Source organism: Microcaecilia unicolor, chromosome 9, assembly GCF_901765095.1.
Source record: "Microcaecilia unicolor chromosome 9, aMicUni1.1, whole genome shotgun sequence".
In the NCBI taxonomy this organism is placed as follows: Eukaryota; Metazoa; Chordata; class Amphibia; order Gymnophiona; family Siphonopidae; genus Microcaecilia; species Microcaecilia unicolor.
The window spans coordinates 35,665,326-35,682,057 of record NC_044039.1 but is presented as its reverse complement, the minus strand read 5'-3'; the positions used below and the strand labels follow the sequence as shown (position 1 = coordinate 35,682,057).

The window sequence follows — 16,732 nt, the reverse complement described above, 5'->3', positions numbered from 1 at the left end:
CTATCCCAGAGGTAACTGGGCAAATATTTTTGCAGCGCCAGAAATGGCGTGCGCTGGGGGAGAGAACTAGCACTGGGCTGCAGTGGTAGCCCTGGAGTACTTCCTTTTTAGCGAGTGGTAAGCCTGTGTTGGGCTTAACACCATAGGAGCCAACTTTTCAAAGTGATTGGGGTGCTGAAAATTTTTTTTTTTTTACAGGCAGTGCGTTCCCCCCCCCCCCCCCCCCCCCCCCCCACCGACATATACTATAGGTAAACAAATACAAATAAAACAAAAACTGGAAAATATGATAATATCATTTTATTGGACTAAATACATTTTTCAATTAGCTTTCAGAGGCCAAGACCTCTTTCCTCAGGTCAGGACAGTATACTGCTGTTATGGTATTCTGTTCTGACACGAGAAAGGAGGGTTTGGTCTCCAAACATTAGTCAAAAATGTATTAAAATTAGTCCAATAAAGATATCACCTTACTTCCATTTTCTGAATTTATTAACACAGCTACCACACTACTTTATCCTAAACTAAAAATAAAATTCATTTTTTCCTACCTTTGTAGTCTGGCTGTTTACTGTTTGTAATTGTGTTGGTCCCAGTCTCTTGTTTCTTTTTTCCTCGATCTTAACTCTCCCCCTTTTCCGTCCAGCATCTACCCCCTCTCTCTCCCTTTTCCAGCCAGCATTGGCCCCCTCTCTTCCCCCTTTCCATCCAGCATCTGCCCCTTCTTTCCCCCTTTCCATCCAGCATCTATTTTCTACATCCATGTGTAGTTTTTCTCCTCTTTTCCCTTTCCCTCATCTCTGTCAGTATGCATCTCCTTCCTCTTTCTTCCCTCCCCTCCATCCATATGCATCTTCTTCCCTCTCCTCCATCCATGTCCAGCATTTTCCTCTACCCCTCCATCCATGTCCAGCATTTCTCCTCTCCTCCCTCCATCCATGTGCATCTCCTTCCTCTGTCTTCCTTCCCCTCTATCCATGCCCAGCATTTCTCCTCTCCCCTCCATGTGCATCTACTTCCTCTGTCTTTCCTCCACTCCATGTCCAGCATTTCTCCTCTCTTCCCTCCACCTCCCTCTGAGTTCTAGGCCCCCTCCCTCCCTCTCAGTTCCAGTCCCTCCCAGTTCCAGGCCCCTCTCCCTCCCTTCGAGTTCTAGGCCCCCCTCCCTCCCCTCTCTCTCTCCTTTCCCTCCCCCCTCCAAGTTCCAGAGTCCCCCCTCCCCCCTCCCTCCCAGTTCTATGGTCCTCCCTTCCTCCGAGTTCCAGGGTCATTGTTCCTCCCTCCCTTTGAGTTCCAGGCTCCTCCCTCCGAATTTTAAAAGTCATCTTGACTCACCTCGTTGGGGTTACAGCGGCAGCAACGGTAAAAAGCGTGCAGGCTCAGCGCTTAGTTCAGTTTTCCCTTCTCTCTCTCTCAGCTCTGGTCCCGCCCTTATTTCCTGTTTCCGCAAGGAAAAGAAACAGATGAGGGGAGATATATTTGAGGTCTACAAAATCCTGAGTGGTGTAGATCGAGTAGAAGTAAATCGATATTTACTCTTTCCAAAAGTACAAAGACTAGGGAACCCTCAAGGAAGTTACATGGATATACTTTTAAAACAAATAGGAAGAAATATTTTGTCACTCAATGAATAGTTAAACTCTAGAATTCTTTGCCAGAGGATGTGGTAACAGTGATTAGCATTTCTAGGTTTAAAAAAAAGTTTGGACAAGTTCCTGGAGGAAAAGTCCATAGTCTGCTATTGCGACAGACATGGGGAAGCAACTGCTTTCCTTGGGATTTGTAGCATGGAATGTTGCTATTATTTGGGTTTCTGCCAGGTACTTGTGACCTGGCTTGGCCACTGTAGGAAACAGGACACTGGGCTAGATGAACCATTGGTCTGACCCAGTATGGCTACTCTTATGTTATTATCAACATGGGCTACCATTAAGATGTGTTATTTTACTGTTAACCTCAGTTATTAGTAATGGGACCTGTGGTAACACATCACAAATTAGTGGTAAACTAGCATGTCTTAACAGTAGCCTTCGTTGATAACTATGTTTCATAGTGTGTAGTTGCAAGAGGGTGTACACAGGGGCGGAGCACAGGCAGGATCTAGGTGGGGCTCCCAATTAGGCATGGAACTTACAGAAATACCCTGTGTACCTGAATGTAACTCACCTTGAGCTATTACTGAAAAAGGTGTGAGCAAAATCTAAATAAATAATAAATGATAATAATACTGTAAGTTATATGCATCTCTGCCATACTTATCTGCCTATACTTATGCCAGCTGTATGGGTGGCATAACTGCGGGCACATAGATGTTAGGCACCCTGATTGTTTTGTATTGGAACCTAGGTGCTTTGATTTTGTTACAGAATAGGCTCCTACTACCACTGTTCCCTCCAATTGCATTGCCGCCAGTGGGGGTTGCTATTTCAATATTGTGTTTTATTTATTTATTTATTTTATTTATTGCATTTGTATCCCACATTTCCCCACCTATTTGCAGGCTCAATGTGGCTTACAATGTATCGTTATTGGTAGATAACAGATTGAAGATACCAATTGGTGTTACATAGAGAACATGATGATATGATAGAATTAAACAAGCAGATATAAGAAAAAAAAACAGTTCCGATTAAAGGTAAAATGGAGATGTTTTCAGTCACTTGGGATAGGCAGGTTCCCTGGAGTCCTGCAGAGCTTGCTTGTTCTTCACTATTGAAAATGTAATAGTGAAACAGCACCCCCCACTGGCAGGACTATTGATGGAGGACTCCCGCTCAGTTTAGAGGGAACAGTGCTTAACACGTAATCTCAGGGCTCCATATTTTTTTTAAAAAGGGAAATAGGTGTCTTCTTTACTTTCTAGACTAATAGTATAACAGATTAGATACAGGCAGGGGCGTAGCCAGACTTCGGCGGGAGGAGGGTCCAGAGCCCGAGGTGAGGGGGCACATTTTACCACACACCCCCCGGCGCTGCGGCCGGCCCCCCAACCCGCCATTGCCGACCCCGCCACCACCACCACCAACAACAACTTTGCCCCCCCTGCCGACGACCCTCTCGACCCCCCCCCCCACCGCCAACGCCTACCTTTGCTGGCGGGGGACCCCAACCCCCGCCAGCCGAGGTCCTCTTCTTCCCGCAAAAGGCTTCCTTCTGTTTCTGATGTCCTGCACGTGCAGGATGTCAGAAACAGAAGGAAGCCTTTTGCGGGAAGAAGAGGACCTCGGCTGGCAGGGGTTGGGGTCCCCCGCCAGCAAAGGCAAGGAACAGTGACGGCGGGTTGGCGGCGGGAGGGGGGGTCGAGAGGGTCGTCGGCAGGGGGTCCAGGGTCAAATCTACGGGGGCCCAGGCTCCTCGTAGCTACGCCACTGGATACAGGCATATAATTTAGGTGTGAGCTCTTACACCTATCATAATGTTGTAAGTGCTTGTGCTTGAATCTCAGAGATACGTGCATAAGTTATAGTAGTTTATAAATTAAGAGTATGTGAATGCTACCCATACCCTGCCCAGACTTACCCTATGTGTATGCCTACCTGTAAAATACATGCCATGTAAGAGCTATGTACATTTACACGATGACACCAAGTAATTTTGACATTTATATGCGTATATGCCATTATTCTAATCATTTGTGTGTGTATTCAACATGTAAATGTTAGTGCATACTTTACAGAATTATCCCCTTAGCTTTTGTTAGTGTATGACTTTTACCACATAAAAAGAGAACGTTTTCAGCAGGAAGTGGTTGTTGAAAGGCCAATGGGTGAGTCTCAAAATGGGGAAGTTATCGATGTAAGCTATCGTTAAGCCAAGGTATTATACCACACGTCGTGCTATTTTAGCACAGGGTCTCATTACATAAAATGGGATCCTGTGCTAAAATAGCATGACTTGTGTTAGAATAAATGACCCGTTTCAATGGTAGAACACATTGATAACTTCCCCCCTTAGTATGAAGAGTTTGTCTCTGGTAGTGGAACTAATATTGTGATGTCATAATGCCTCATTCACCAGTGCCTAAGAGCCAACCTCATCAGTGATGTCACAATGGCTTGACTGTCCTATACTTAGCTCACTTTTATTACATATACCAATGATTTCAATTTCTAGAAACATTTCTTTAATTAAGGGGGAAAGTTATCAACATGAGCTACCGTTAAGACAGGTTATTTTACCACAAGTCATTCTATTTTAGCACAGGGTCTCATTGCAAAATGGGACCCTGTGGTAAGGTAGCAGGATTTATGGTAAAATAATCCATCTTAAGGATAGCCCACATTGATAACTTACCCTCTAGGTGTACACCTTCATATTAGTTTTCAAATGGAAGCTACCGGGGTTGTTGTCCTTTGAAAATTTGTTTCTGCAGGAGCTGAGCGTACGAGAGTACCCATAAGCGTTACACTTACTTTAATTGTGAGCAGTTACACATTTTCCCACACATATTTATTTATTACATTTGTGCCCCGCGCTTTCCCACTCATGGCAGGTTCAATGCGGTTTACATAGCAGTAGGATTACAAAGTATAGTACAGAGAGAGCAAGCTAAGCTTGGCAGAGTAATGGGGATGTGTAGGTAGGTAATATTATAAGGGAGAGGGAGTAAAGGAGATAGGAGGAGGTGCTAGTTTTAGGCTAGATTAAGATAATCAGGGAATAGGGTCAGGGTAAGCATAGGGAAAAGTTAGAGGAGACGTGGTCTGAGTCATTGCCGTTGTCACAGGATCAGGTGATGAATAGGTAGGTTTCTAGGGTTAGGTCGTAGCGTTTGGCTAAGCTTCCTTGAATAGATGGATTTTCAGTGATTTTCTGAAGGGTAGGTAGTCTTTTATAGAATGAATGGGTCTGGGTAAGGCGTTCCAGAGTTGACTGCCTTTGAAGGAGAAGTTGGAATCATACGAGGATTTATACTTGAGTCCTTTGCAGTTGGGGTAGTGCAGGTTGAGGTAATTTCGAGAGGATTTCAAAGTGTCTCTGGTGGGTAGGTCGATCAAGTTGGTCATGTAGCTCGGAGATTCTCCATGGATGATCTTGTGAATCAGTGTGTGGACCTTGAAGTTTATTCGTTCTCTAATAGAGAGCCAATGAAGCTTTTCACGAAGGGGTGATGCACTCTCAAATCGTGATTTACCAAAAAAGAGTCTGGCTGCCATATTTTAGACTGTCTGAAGATTTTCCCTTCCTCTGTCAGGGCCAAGAGCACCCCTTCTCTCCTGTTCCTAAATCTAGAAGCCATGTGAAACTTGGAGGTTAGGTTTACCTGCTGAAAGAAGGCAAATTTTTATCCCCTGAGATTTATTTGGGTAACTGCCCATTTAAATAACTTAATTCAAGCATTTTATTAGGAGGAGGTTAGAAATTATCCAGAAGACAGAAAAGGGAGTTAATGGAATTTTTGAAAACCTCTTTTTAAATTGTCCATGTTCTTTATATCTTGTTCTCTGTCAAAAGAATCACCCCCCTCCCCCCGCAAAAAAAATCCAGGTATCATTTTATGGTTACGTTTATCCAGATCTATCAGGTAACCTCAGGTTGTGAAGAAAATGAAGCCAGTCTTGCTGGCTTTTCATTTATTGTACTTTCAAAATTATCAGGACAAAAGTAAAATTTCAATCACATTTTAGAATATTTCTTCATAATATACCCAAATTGAAAATAATGGGTAAATTGTCAGCAGGAGATCTAAGAAATAAAGTGAAACACGTGGAGAGGCATTTTTGATATGACGTCTAAATCCAGTTTTGGATGTTTTGCGAAAAATGTGCAAAAATCCAGTTGCAAACATGGCCATTTTCAAATCAGAAAGACGTCCAACTTTTTGTTTCAAAAATTGCTGTTTTCTAGATGTTTTTGTGCTCGGTGTATCTTGCTTTTGGGACCATTTTTGAAAAAAATAATGTCCAAGGGAAAAATGCACAAAAACAAGCCACTGGAATGTGTGAGGCTCAGCATTCTTAGTAGACTGGCCATACAGACATCCCAGCAGAGCAGTGGGGCACCCTAGAGGCACTGCAGTGGACTTCACATAAACGGTCCCATCTCATTATTACCCCCTTATCTTGTCTGCTGAGCCCTTCAAAACTTACCACCCCCAACTGTTCACCACGTCAGTAGCCCTTTATGTCTGCAGGTATCATCTAGGTATAGTAGGTTTTTGGTGGATTTTGGAGGGCTCACACTTTCCACCACAGGTGCAGCAGTTGTGGGATATGGACCTGGGTCTCCTTCTTTACTGTGCATTGCACCAACCACTAGGCTACTCCAAGGGCCAGCTTGTTGCTCTAATAGGACTGGGCGTATCATCTGAAGCTGTCGTAGAGGCTGGTATGTACTAAAAATGAGCATGTGCATATGGTAAGGGGAAAGCAGACCAGGCAGTGTGGTGGCAAATATCACCGCAGGAAAGCTTCTGCTGGCGGAGCTTGGATCCCCACCAGCTAAAACAAGCAGACTTTGGAGGGAGTCCCAAATTGTGGGGCCCAGGCCCCCAAGTCCTGGTTATGCCACTGGTCTAGACCAAAACATCTAAATTTTAGCCCTGCACATTTTTGCTTTGTTACACAACTCTGTGCTGTGGGGCTCTATAGTAAGGGGGGGAGAGGTTGGATGGGCATTTCTGTTCCTCATTACCATACAGTCATGCAGTTTGGAAGGAACAGGTGGCCTTCTGTATGGCCACACTTATGACACATATGTACCAAAGTTTCTCTGTCACAGTTCACCTGTCATGCCACCTAGATTGCTGACTCCGCTCACATCAACCCCAGCATTTGATAATACCACATCTGTAGTGCACAAAGTACACACACAGACCCTGGTAGTTGAAAAAAGTGTAACACCGGTCTTGCAATCCAGAGGTGGCCGGTTCAAATCCCACTGCTGCTCCTTGTGATCTTGGGCAAGTCACTTAACCCTCCATTGCCTCAGGTACAAACTTAGATTGTGAGCCCTCCTGGGACAGAGAAATATCCAGAGTACCTGAATGTAACTCACCTTCAGCTACTACTGAAAAAGGTGTGAGCAAAATCTAAATAAATAAATTATGGCAGAAAAACATCCACGTTTTGGGAATGCCCAAATCCTGCTCCCAGCATGCCTCCAATACGCCCCCTTGTGACTTGGATGTACTGCAGAAAAAAAAACTCTCAAATCCGAGTTTTGAAAATTGTGATTTGGACGTTTATCAGAGAAAAACATCCAAATGCCACTTTATGCTGTTTATGTAGACATTTTTTTTTCTTTTGAAAATGAGCCTCTTAATGTAGCCATTTCAGATTATACCAGAATAACCCCTGTGGTCGGTGGTCCCTCACTGGGCATGGATTCTTGGTAGGGATACGAAAGGTTCTTACTTCATGGGGAGGTAGCACTGCTCTACTCAGGTCTACCACCCCTGAGTTACAGGGTTCTGGGACGGGACCAGCAAATGCTGGGAGGCTGTTCGCTCTTGTGATCATTCACACTACCAGTTCCTTCCACAATACTCAACAGTACTGTCCGAGGTTTGTTCTGAATCATTAAAGTTTATTGAAAGCAGGGGCGTATCTGCGTGGGGCCACAGGGGCCTGGGCCCCCGCAGATTTCGCCCTGGCCCCCCTCCCCGCCGTCAACCCTCCCCCGTTGCTTACTTTTGCTGGCGGGGGGCCCCAACCCCCGCCAGCCGAGGTCCGACCCACAATCTCCATATTTCGTCTTCCTCCGTGGCCATGTGCTTTAAGGAAGTAACGCTGCAGTGCTGATTGGTTGAATCCAGTTCGGCGTCTGACGTCGCTGCGACGTCAGACGCCGAACTGGATTCAACCAATCAGCACTGCAGCGTTACTTCCTTGAAGCACATGGCCACGGAGGAAGATGAAATATGGAGATTGCGGGTCGGACCTCGGCTGGCGGGGGTTGGGGCCCCCCGCCAGCAAAAGTAAGCAACGGGGGAGGGTTGACGGCGGGGAGGGGGTGGAGAGAGGCGGCGGCGGGGGGGGGGGAAGGGAGGCAAAAATGTGCCCCCCCTCTCTGGCTCTGGCCCCCCCTACCGCCGGATTCCAGATATGCCCCTGATTGAAAGTCTTCAAGAATTCAATACAAAAAAACAAAAAAGAATCAATAAAGATGCATGGGTCAGTATTTGCTTTAAACATCAGCTGCAATGTTTAAATTGTCCACTTATATTCAGCACTGGTATCTTCAAAAGCAGCTTCAATCCGTTCAGAACTTTGCTGTGCGTCTTATCTTCCGCCTGGACTGATATGCTCATATCACCCCTCTCCTCAAGTCACTTCACTGGCTTCCGATCAGGTACCGCATACAGTTCAAGCTTCTCTTACTAACCTACAAATGCACCCAATCTGCAGCCCCTCATTACCTCTCTACCCTCATCTCCCCTTACGCCCCCACCCGAAACCTCCGCTCACAGGACAAATCCCTCCTCTCAGTACCCTTCTCCACCACTGCCGACTCCAGGCTCCGCCCTTTCTGCCTCGCCTCACCCTATGCTTGGAATAAACTTCCTGAGCCCATACGCCAAGCCCCCTCCCTGCCCATCTTCAAATCCTTACTCAAAGCCCACCTCTTCAATGTTGCTTTCGGCACCTAACCATTATACCCCTATTCAAGAAATCTAGACTGCCCCAAATTGATTGATTGCACATTTTTTGTCCTTTAGATTGTAAGCTCCTTTGAGCAGGGACTGTCCTTCTTTGTGAAATTGTACAGCGCTGCGTAATCCTAGTAGCGCTTTAGAAATTTTAAGTAGTAGTAGTAGTATTTGGTGGTGACCATGACCAGTGCTAGCCCTTCGGAAATTATTTCCCCTAAACTCCCAATCTGGCTGAAAGCAGTTGAGTTCTTCCTTAGCTTGTGTTCCTGTAGCCAGACTGTGAGAAGGCCTTCCCAGCGGCATGTTTAGCTCCTGAAAGCAGAGCCAGTGTTAGGGGGGCGGGGAGTTTGCAAACATGGCAATAACCCTGGACTCCCATGCCTCAGGGGGACCACAAGCTCACCTGCTTGTTCCCTGGGCCTCAGCACATCTAACAGTGGCCCTGTAAGAAAGGAAAGTACACACAGGTTTATTTTCAAATGTAGAGGTGTGTTCTTTTGATCCATTTTATGGCATATAAATGTTTATCAAGGAGCTTAACCGAGATTGGATAGCAGAGCCGGTAGTGGGAGGCGGGGCTGGAGGTTGGGAGGCGGGGATAGTGCGAGGCAGACTTATACGGTCTGTGCCAGAGCCAGTGGTGGGAGGCAGGACTGGAGGTTGGGAGGCAGGGATAGCGCTGGGCAGACTTATACGGTCTGTGCCAGAGCCGCTGGTGGGAGGCGGGGATAGTGCTGGGCAGACTTATACGGTCTATGCCAGAGCCGGTGGTTGGGAGGCGGGGCTAGTGCTGGGCAGACTTATACGGTCTGTGCCCTGAAGAGCACAGGTACAAATCAAAGTAGGGTATACACAAAAGTAGCACACATGAGTTGTCTTGTTGGGCAGACTGGATGGACCGTGCAGGTCTTTTTCTGCCGTCATCTACTATGTTACTATGTTACTATGTATCTAGCATGCTTGAATGTAACTCACCATGATCTGTTATTGAGAAGGCATAAGCTAAATCCCCCCCCCCCCCAAAAAAAAAAATTAAAGTATAAATAAACAAATATAAATTTTCACTGAAATTTTACCCACACACAAAAAAACAAGCATAGTTTGCTTTGAACAAAAAAAAGGCACAAAGTACCATAGACACAGAGGAGTTTGAAAATTGTCCCTTTAAATAGTGAAATCCTGATGTCAGTAAGGAACATAAGAAAGTGCCTCCCTTTCTTCTGTTTGCTTTGAGGAGGGGCATCCTCTGCCAGACCCCCTTAGTCAGGGACCCAACCTGCAAGCAGTGTATGAGAGCTCATTAATGGGAGACAGCTTTCATTCATAATGTTTCAGGCAGACAGGCAGATGGCTGCAAGAGCTAAGATTTACATAGTAATAAGACTGAGATCACTGTGCTGTTTTTTTTTTTTTAATTTCTCCTCTTTTTTGTGTGTGTATAAGAGATGGAGAATGAGAGAGAAGGAGAGAGAAAGTTAACCCTTTATCTCATTGTACCCCTGACTAGACCCAGCCCGGCTGGAATAGAGGCTGGCACTGACCAGCATACAGATGAGGAAGCAGCATGAATGTAGGCCCACAACAACTCATAAGTATCATGAGAGTCATTAAATCCACTGTCAAATGATTCCCTACTGATTTTTTTTAACTGGATTGTGTGTTGCATTTGAGCTGTGGCTAAGTGAGACAGCTTAGGACCAACATGACAACCTTCTGTTTGCGAAATGTCTGCATTTTATCTCCTTTCTATTGTTCCAGTTACTTCTTAACTGGAGCGTTTTCTCAGCTTTGAAAACTGTTGCATACTGGTGATCTCCAGCCTACAGATTGAAAAACCAATGTTCAGGGTATATTATTTCACTGGAAAATATTTGATGTCTGCTAAGATTGTCTGAAACAGGACCAGCTCAAAAGTATCAGATGCCCTAGGTGAAGCTTCACCTGTGCACCCTCTCCCCCCCCCCCCCCCCGGGCACCTCCAAGCCCTCCCCCCCTCTCCCTATAGTTCTGCTTCTCCCTTTCCCCTTGCTTTGCCCCCAAGTGGTCAGCATCTCCCTTTCCCATCTCTACCCCTCCTCCCGATGTGGCCATCATCTTCCCTTATTCTATCTACCTCCCCCCCCAGGTGGACAGCATCTCCCTTCCCCTCATTACCCCCACCCAGGTGGCCAGCATCTTCCTTTCCCCACTCTACCCTGCTCTCTTCAAGGTGGCCAACATCTGTCCTACCCCATGAATTGGTCAGCACTTCATTTTCCCTTTCCTTCTTCACACCCAACTTCTTTGTCCAGCACGCTTAATGCCAATTCTATAATTAAACACGCCAAAGCCATAATAGAATACTAGTGCAAAGCCACATGGGAACGTCTACTTACAACTAGTGAATGGCTGGTGTAAGTTGGCATGCCTAAGTGCGCCATGCAGCACACACAATTGATAATATTATATAAGTTGCGTTAATTGCCACAGCCTGCCAATGCTCCACCCATATGTATGCCCCCTCGCAGATATGAACTAACCTCTCAATTCTATAAAAGTCACGAAAAACTGGTACTAATTAGATTTAATTGGAATTTACACGCAAGTAAAAAAAAAAAAGCGGCGTGGAAGTGGCAGATCATAGGCAGAACGGGGGGTGTTCCTAGCATTTACACATGTTGTTATAGAATAAGAGGGGGGGGGGGGATACACACCCAATTTAGGCATGTACATTTGTACCACATTTCAGTTGGTGCAAATATCCACGCCTAAAGTTAGGTGTGATTCCCAGGTGTAAGATCTGTTCTGTAAACCGTGCCTAACTTCAAGTGAGGCTTATAGAGTAGCGCGTTTTTTGGCACCATATATAGAATTCACCCCTAAGCAATTTTGGCTCATACTTTATAGAATAACACCAGCACTTATGCACATAAATAGCAATTATTGGTGCCTCTGACACATATAGATGCTAGTATTCTATAAACTTGCCCCCAGATTCTATATAGCGCAACCAAAATTGTGCATGTAGATACGGTCATATTCTGGATTTGCGTGCAGAATTGAATTAACTAGCCAATTATTGACACCAGTTGGCATTAATTAGAATTTATGAGCACAACTTGCTAAGCGAATACACCTACTCTGCGCCTAACTTAGGCGTCAGTATTTACACCAAGTTTTACTTGGCATAAATGTATGCGCCTAGAGTTTGACACAGGCATGGCCGCAAAGCGTATTCTATAAACCCGCTAGGCATGTTCTATAAACCCCGTGCCTAAATTTAGCGCGGTTTGTAGAATGCACCTGGTGTAAGTTTAAAAAAAAAAAGTTAAGCGCCATCTGAGCAAGACTGGATTTTGAAATTATCCCTTATTGGGGAAATGGAAAAACTCACGGACAAAAGAGTGGGCAGATACAGCATAACTTCTGAGTTGTAGACTCAGCTTAGAGATTTTACTCAAATGTTTTAATAATATGTGGGGGGGGGGAGGGGAGGGGGGATTTTGGTAGTGGGGGATGGGGGTATAAAAGATTTTGTAAAGTTTATATTTGTTGCACAACTTTGAGTTTGTTAATAAAAATTTAAAGTTAGAAAAAGTTATTTGTACAAATTGATGAGATACTTTCACAGATCTGTCGCTTGCTCAAATATGTGCTTTGCTTAAAACAGAACCCAGTATTTCTGAAATTACTGTGCAGCATAGCATGTAACGTTGACAGCTAACCTGTGTGACTGCTGTACACTGTTTCTCTCGGTATCCCAAAATAATATTACCATTCATACTGGTGCAGTGGAGAATACTAAAATCAGTCAGTGTGAAATAAGTCAATCGGTTCAGGGATGTGTGAGAAAACTCCTGCCCAGTAGCTGGGTAATTCACTGTCTTAAGTTTTGCTTGTAATCCTCAGTGACGGCCGTTTGCTTTTGCAGAGCTCCCGAGATCATCCTGGGTTTGCCGTTCTGCGAAGCGATTGACATGTGGTCACTGGGCTGCGTCATTGCCGAGCTGTTCTTGGGTTGGCCTCTGTATCCTGGAGCCTCCGAGTATGATCAGGTGAGATACAGACAAAGGTGCGCTGGTGCTGTGTTAAGGGACTCGACACTCCCAAATTTTTTATATGTGCTGGTAATTGTCAAGGGCAGTTTTCAAGCCATTCATGAAGCCATTAACAATATCCACTCTCCTTCCTTCTAAAAGTACATGTGGGGGTCGCACAACCCATGAAGTGTTAGACCTCTTTGGGGGAGGCATTCCCAGGGAGCAGTGGTGTAGCCTCGGGGAGGCCTTGGGGGCCTGGGCCCCCTTACTTTTGGCTCAGGACCCCTCTGCCTTCATGGCTGGAGGGGATGCCACGCCCCTCCTGACGAAGACATCGCTTACCAGAGTTGAGCCTGCAGTAGCACTAGAGAATAACACGGGGACGGGGACCCACATTAACCGTGGGGATGGAGACAGGGACAGATCCCCCCCACCCCCCCGGGGGGGGGTGGGGACAGGGACAGATCCCATAGGAATGGGGGTGGGGACAGAGCTCGTGAAGACGGGGACAAACTTTGTCCCCATGTCACTTTCTACTTTGAAGCCTGTTAGTGAACTGGACTGTTATTTATGTTTGATTGATGCAGATGACAATATTTTTATTTTTTGGAAAAACAAGCAAACATGCTGGCCACAGCTAGGAAAATTTGCTTGGGGGATCCTGTACATCCTGCTACCAGCACATCTTCTAAAAAGACATCTTCTGTTGCAGGAGGGACTGTGCTATACCGAATCCTGAGATTGTTGACAGTGCCGTAGCAAGGGCTAATGGCACCCGGGGCGGGTTGCTGCTGCGCACCCCCCCCCCCCCGGGTGTAGTTCGGCTCGACCCCCCCCCCCCCCCCCCCCCCCCCCCGGGACCGCATTCTTACCTGCGGGAGGGCCGATCTGCCCCGAGTGCACGTCACTCAGAGCTGCGTCGGCCCCGCTGGTTCCCTGCTCTCTCTGCCCTGGAACAGGAAGTAACCTGTTCCGGGGCAGAGAGAGCAGGGAACCAGCGGGGCCGGCACCCCCCCCCCCCCTTCCTACGCCACTGATTGTTGATGACTTCGTATTCATCCACAGATTTAAAAAATCATAACAGTGCTTCATAGGGCTTATTACTCCCCTCTAGTGCATACAGAACAGGTTGTATTTTGTACCCCTGGACATTTTAACAGGGTGGATTAGGATTCCTGGGGGTAGTAGAAGTCAGTTGTTGTTGGGGTTGGAAGGACAGAGGCTGGTGGTGGTGGGAGGGTTTATTATAGCTGCTCATTGTTATTATTGTTTTCTGTTTGTAATTTATACACAACAGTTGCACAGCATATTGTTCCTTTTTATACTTTAATAAAAAATGTAAATATAAACTCGTAAGTGTTTGAATCTTCTGCAGATGAGACCAGAGCCCATGGGGATGGGGCGGGGACAGGGACAACCTGTGGGGACAGAGACAGGGCCCGCGGGGACGGGACATGGATGGAGACAAATTTTATCCTCGTGTCATTCTCTAAGTAGCACTTAATCCACTCAGGCGTGCTTCAGTCGCTAATGCCGACTCGCATGGAGCATGCGTGGGAGAAACCGGCATTAGCAGCCGAAGCGCGCCTGAGTGAATTAAGTGCCACTGCAGACGCGAATCAGGCGGGAGATGTCTTCGTCTGGCAGGGCTTGGTATCCCTGCCAGCAAAGGTAATATTGTGCGGTGAGCAGCCGGAGGAGGGGGCTAAAGAATATTGGGACCCTCTAGTTTATTTTTGAGACCCCCCAAAAATGGACTTCTGGCTATGTCCCTGCCAGGGAGGGTGGGGCACAGAGAGCATATGAAGGGCAGATCAGAAAACAACATATGTAAGTTGTGTTTTCAAAGATGTTCTTTTCCTTAACATTTCTGCTTAAGAAACAAGAAGTTTCAAAGGGAAAATATATCTGTGTGGTTTGTCTTTTAAAATTTGGCAGAAAATCCACAGGTAAAAAGTACTCTGGACTTTGCACCAAAGTAGGCAGTTTGAAAATTGCTTGCCATATGAATATATATGGGTAGGGTTACCATATTTTGTCCCCCAAAAAGGAGGACACATGCCCCGCCCCACCACACACCCCGCCATGCCCCTTCCACACCCCGCCATGCCCCCTTTCACACCCCGCCATGCCCCCTTCCACACCCCGCCATGCCCCTTCCACACCCCGCCATGCCCCTTCCACACCCCGCCATGCCCCTTCCACACCCCGCCATGCCCCCTTTCACACCCCGCCATGCCCCCTTCCACCCCCCGCCATGCCCCTTCCACACCCCGCCATGCCCCTTCCACACCCCGCCATGCCCCTTCCACACCCCGCCATGCCCCCTTCCACACCCCGCCATGCCCCTTCCACACCCCGCCATGCCCCTTCCACACCCCGCCATGCCCCTTCCACACCCCGCCATGCCCCTTCCACACCCCGCCATGCCCCCTTTCACCCCCCGCCATGCCCCCTTCCACACCCCGCCATGCCCCTTCCACACCCCGCCATGCCCCTTCCACACCCCGCCATGCCCCTTCCACACCCCGCCATGCCCCTTCCACACCCCGCCATGCCCCCTTCCACACCCCGCCATGCCCCCTTTCACACCCTCACTCCGCTCCCTGTCACATTTCCCCTGCCCCCTGTCACACACACCCCGTCACTCCCCCTCCCCGTCACCCCCCTCCCTTTACCTTACTACTGCCCTGGTGGTCTAGTGACCTCTTCGAGGCAGGAAAGAGCCCCCTCTTTCCTGCCCGTAGCGCTGCCGTGCATGCATCCTTCCTGCTGCTGATCTCGGCGCCGATTCAAAATGGCCGCAGAGAGTTGAAGTCTCGCGAGGTCACTTCAACTCTTGGCGGCCATTTTGACCCGGTGCTGAGATCAGGAACAGGAAGGATGCATGCAGGGCAGCGCTCCGGGCAGCAAAGAGGGGGCTCTTTCCTGTCCCGAAGGCAGAAGAGGTCATTAGACCACCAGGGCAGTAGTAAGTAAGGGGAGGTAAGGCTAGCAATCTGCCCGTTTATCCAGAAATCCGGACAAACGGGCAGATTGGCAAAACCCGCCTGTTTGCCTGGACGTGTCCTCAAAAAGAGTACATGTCCAGGTAAATCCGGACATATGGTAACTCTATATATGGGGCCTATTTACTAACGTATGCTAAGGTTTTGCATCTTGTGTTCACAAAATGAAGGTGGCTTAAGTGCAGATCCTTTGCGTTAACTGTCGGAAGTGTTCCCTGCACTTTGGAGGAAAACAGCCATCCAGTTAATATGAGCATAAATGGCCACTAACAGAGAATGCAGTTATCTACACCTCTGGAGGTGTAACTAAGGGACCCTTTTACGAAGCGATAGTAAGCCCAATGCGGGCTTACCGCTCGCTAAAAGGGAAGTCCTGCCGGGCTACCGCAGCCTCCCAGCAGTAGTTCCCTCTCCCAGCGCGTGCCATTTCCGATGCTGCAAAAATATTTTCAATTTTTGTAGCGCCGGTATGTACCCGGTGGTAATCACTGCCTGGTTACTGCCGGGTTAACGCGGGAGCCCTTACCGCCACCTCAATGGGTAAGTGGCGGTAAGTGCTCCCTCTTGAAATGGCTGGGTGGCAAATGCTTCACTTGTCACACAGCCATTTCTTGAAAAAATACAAGGACCTGCTTTTTACCCGCTGTGGCAAAAGGGGGCCTCGGCACACGCAAAAAAAAACGCAGGCCCCTTTTGCCTCAGCGTCATAAAAGGATCCCTAAGTGCTCTCTGTTCTTTTTCTATTACATGCCCCTAGCATGAATTCCTTTGTGAGGTGTTTAATGTGCGTTAAAACCTGTGTCAAAACACCTAGCGCTCTCAGGGGCCTATTTACGAAGATGTGCTAAAAAAAATGGGCTTTCTTTGTTTTAACATGGCACTTTCCCACACACTCAGCCCATTTCTAGCGTACCCCTAAAATAGAGTTTTTAAACAATCTTTTGCAAATGTATTAACACAGAAGCACTTACGCTAATTGCTCCGACGTTAATTCTGAATTAGCCAGTTAGGGCCAAATTCTATAAGTGGCACCTTCAAAATCGGCGCAGAAAAAACATGCGGTTAGCATGATTCTATAAACTACGCCTAAAGTTAGGCGTAGTTTATAGAAT

General features: G+C 47.2%; 1 protein-coding gene across 2 annotated transcripts in view; it reads left to right on the top strand.

The window, feature by feature from the left end:
* The window catches only part of HIPK2 (homeodomain interacting protein kinase 2), a 283,961-nt gene that overhangs the window by 167,573 nt on the left and 99,656 nt on the right, over positions 1 to 16,732 (top strand). For both annotated transcript variants that reach the window (XM_030214137.1, XM_030214136.1), the window contains exon 3: positions 12,504 to 12,627. In XM_030214137.1, the coding sequence (XP_030069997.1) occupies positions 12,504 to 12,627 (124 nt within the window). The remainder of the gene's footprint in view (positions 1 to 12,503; positions 12,628 to 16,732) is intronic.